Source organism: Vicugna pacos, unplaced genomic scaffold (assembly GCF_048564905.1).
Source record: "Vicugna pacos unplaced genomic scaffold, VicPac4 scaffold_204, whole genome shotgun sequence".
Lineage (NCBI taxonomy): Eukaryota > Metazoa > Chordata > Mammalia > Artiodactyla > Camelidae > Vicugna > Vicugna pacos.
In genome coordinates this window covers 129,838-133,277 of record NW_027328883.1, presented here as the reverse complement: position 1 = coordinate 133,277, position 3,440 = coordinate 129,838, and the positions used below count along the sequence as shown (strand labels likewise).

Here is a 3,440-nt window from a genome sequence, read left to right as displayed (position 1 = left end):
TGAACCCAGAAAAGTGGCCACCCCACAGAAAGGCGCCCTTGCTTTCAGCCGTCCGGCGGCCCGAGGGGAGGACAGGCCCACGTGGTTTGTCCTGACTTCCGCATCCGAGTCTCAGACAGACTGGGGACATAGTGAAAGGGCGGGGGCCTCAGGTCTGCGGAGGAGAGAATCTCAGGGCCGCCTGGGAGTGAAGGTGCCGACCGCGAGTTAGCATTCAGGGACCCTGGACCCCAGAACAGAGCCAGTCCTGGGAGACCATGGGGCGGGAGGACCTCGGGCAGCAGTTCCTGAAATGCGGGTCTCGGAAGGACTGGCGTCCCGGAATGACGGGCGGGGCCTCAGGTGGGCTGAGGGGGGAATCTCAGCTCCTGCCAGGAGTCAAGGGGAGGACCCTGAGGGAGGAGTGAGGGGACCAGAAACCCCAGAACAGAGGGGACGCAACCGATCCTGCCCCTGCTGTCAGCCCTGGGAGGCCCCCAGGCGGGATGAGCACACGTGGTGTGTCCTGACTTCCGCATCCAGGGCTCAGAGAGACCGGGGACTTACTATCAGGATGGGGCCCTCAGGTGGTTGGAGCGCAGAATCCCAGGTCCCGCTTGGAGTCACGGTGAGGACCCTGAGTTAGCGCGGAGAGGACCTCCCACCCTAGAAGAGTGGGAACCTGCCAGAGCCCAGGCCTGCTGCCAGCACGCGGGTCCAGGGCTGTGCCACAGTGTAGACCCCAGGTCTCCCCTCCTTTCTCTCCCAGGGGCTCCAGACACCGGGAGGTGAAGGCCTAGGTCTGAGACACGTGTCCTCGGGTCACAGAGCACAGGAGGCCGGCAGTGTCAGGACTGAAGGTGAGGTGTGGGCCCTGAGTGTGTGCCCGGGGGCTCCTGGAACAGAGGGGACCCCACGACGCCAACGTCCACTCCACCCACCCCCTGTCGCCCCCAAAGCCTCGGGCTGTGCCGGCTGCACCCTGAGGAGCTGCCTTACTTCCCCCGTCAGGTTCACAGACGACCGTCCACCAGGAGGAGAGCCCCTGTGAGGCCGAGGGCACCCCTGGAGAGGAGACCTGTAAGTGGCCTTTGTCAGAGCCCCCCAGGGTGGGTTTCTCAGCCCGGGCCGCTGACACTCCCTTTCTTCCCCAGGCCCGTGGGTCCCCATCTGTCACCCCTGGCCTCGCTCCTCTCAGCTGCCCGACACCACTCACCGTGCCTCCCGTTCAGATGCGTGACCTCCACCACACTGAAGCCGACTTTAAGGACCCAAGAGCGGCTGAGGATTCCATGGATGAGCAGGACATTTGGGTGGAGGAGGAGGAGGAGGACGAGGAGGAGGAGGACGAGGAGGAGGAGGAGGAGGAGGAAGGCGGCACATCCCCGTTGTCTCCCTCCTCCTCCTCCTCGTCGTCTTCCTACTCAGTCCTGTTCCTGGGCACTGGCGAGGAGGCGGCTGATTCTGGGACACCCAGTCCCACGCAGAGCCCTCAGGGTGTCTGCCCCTCCCCCACAGCCGTGGCAGCCCCTCCATGGAGCCAGTCGGAAGACAATGGCCTCAGAAGCCAAGGTGAGGAGGGGCCCAGCTCCGGGCAGGACCCGGCAGATGCCGAGTCCCGGCTCCAAGATGCATTACATTTAATGATGGCTGAACTGATGGGCTTCCTGCTCCACAAGTACCGCACAAAGCAGCCGACCTCAAAAGAGGAAATGCTGAATGCGGTCCTCAGAGATGACCAGGACCACTTCCCTGTGGTCTTGAGCCAAGCCTCTGAGTGTCTGCAGCTGGTCTTTGGGGTGGATGTGAAGGAGGTGGCCCCCAGGGAGCACTTGTATGTCCTGGTCCCCACCCTGGGCCTCACCTACGATGGCATGCAGGACGACGGGCAGAGCATGCCCAACACTGGCCTCCTGGTGATACTTCTGGGTGTGATTGTCCTGGAGGGCGACTTTGCTCCTGAGGAGGCAGTCTGGCGAGCACTTAGCAAGATGGGGCTGTGTGCTGGGAGGGAGCACTTCATCTACGGGGAGCCCAGGGAACTCATCACCAACGTGTGGGTGCAGGAGGGGTACGTGGAGTACCGGCAGGTGGCCAACAGCGATCCCGCTAGCTACGAGTTCCTATGGGGTCCCCGGGCCTACACGGAGACCAGCAAGCTGCAAGTCCTGGAACATTTCCTCAGGGTCAATAGAAGGGGTCCCAGTTCTTTCCCATCCCTGTCTGAAGAGCGAGTGAGTGATGAGGAAGAGGGGGCCTGAGGCAGACTTGCAGCTGGGCTCCTTCTAGGCCCCTGTCCGGCAGCTTCTCCCGCCGGGCAGGAAGTGAGGCTGACTCTTCACTGTGTGTCTGAAGAGCAAGCAGTCAGCCTTTTAGGTAGTGAGGGCCAGGGCCGGTGGGGGGGAACACGGTGTACAGCATCTCTGGGCTCCTGTTCTCTACAATGATATGGAAATTCATCTTCATTTCCCTTAGTGATGCTTCAGATGTTATTCCTTTTAATAAATATCAATATACTTTATTTTATTATACAGGTTTTTTAAAGATTACATTTCATTTACAGTTCTGAGAATATATTGGTTATATACCCCTTGTTGTGCACCCAATGAACCTGGTTGTGAACCTTCCTTCCACCCAATAGTTTGGACCTCCCGCTCCCTCACCCCTATATTGCCCCTCCCCCCTCCCCCCTGGTAATCACTAGTTTGTTCTCTATGAGTCTGCTTCTTTGTTATAGTCACTAGTTTGTTGTATTTTTTAGAGTCCACGTATAAACTGATATCATACAGTATTTGTCTTTCTCTGTCTGATTTATTTCACTTAGCATAATGTCCTCCAAGTCCATCCATGTTGCTGCAAACGGCAAAATTTTGTTTTTTATGGCTGACTAGTATTCCATATGTGTGTGTGTGTGTGTTTGTGTGTATCCATTCATCTGCTGATGGACATTTAGGTTCCTTCCACATCTTGGCAATTGTAGATAACGCTGCTATGAATATTGGGTGCGTGTATCTTTTCAAATTAGTATCTTTTTTTTTTTTGAGATATATACCCAGGAATGGAATTGCTGGGTCACTTGGTGGTTCTATTTTTAGTTTTGTGAGAAACGGCATACTGTTTTCCACAATGGCCACACCAATTCACATCCGCACCAACAGTGTAGGAGGGATCCCTTTTCTCCACATCTTCGCCAACATTTGCTCTTCGCGTTCTTTTTGAAGGTAGCCATTCTGACAGGTATGAGGTGATATCTCATTGTGGTTTTGGTTTGCATTTCCCAGATGATTAGTTATACTGAGCATCTTTTCACGTGCCTGCAGGCCACCTGCATTTCCTCTTTGGACAGATGTCTATTCTGTTGTTCTGCCCGTTTTTAGTTGGGTCATTTGTCTTTTTGATGTTGAATTGTATGAGCTGTTTATATATGGTGGTTATTGCTCCCTTGTCAGTTGTATCATTTG

At 55.8% G+C, this 3,440-nt stretch overlaps 1 protein-coding gene across 2 annotated transcripts; it reads left to right on the top strand.

Moving 5' to 3' along the window:
* Positions 1-75: 75 nt before the first annotated feature.
* On the top strand, positions 76-2,466 carry LOC140695434 (melanoma-associated antigen 8-like). 2 transcript variants are annotated; one of them, XM_072958150.1, is made up of 4 exons: positions 76-342; positions 749-839; positions 991-1,059; positions 1,134-2,466. In XM_072958150.1, the coding sequence occupies exon 4, from the start codon at positions 1,212-1,214 to the stop codon at positions 2,238-2,240; it is 1,029 nt and encodes a 342-aa protein (XP_072814251.1). In that variant the 5' UTR covers positions 76-342; positions 749-839; positions 991-1,059; positions 1,134-1,211; the 3' UTR covers positions 2,241-2,466. The 2 variants fall into 2 exon arrangements, with proteins under 2 accessions (XP_072814251.1, XP_072814252.1); XM_072958151.1 differs by lacking the exon at positions 76-342 and adding an exon at positions 454-607.
* The last annotated feature ends 974 nt before the right edge of the window (positions 2,467-3,440 follow it).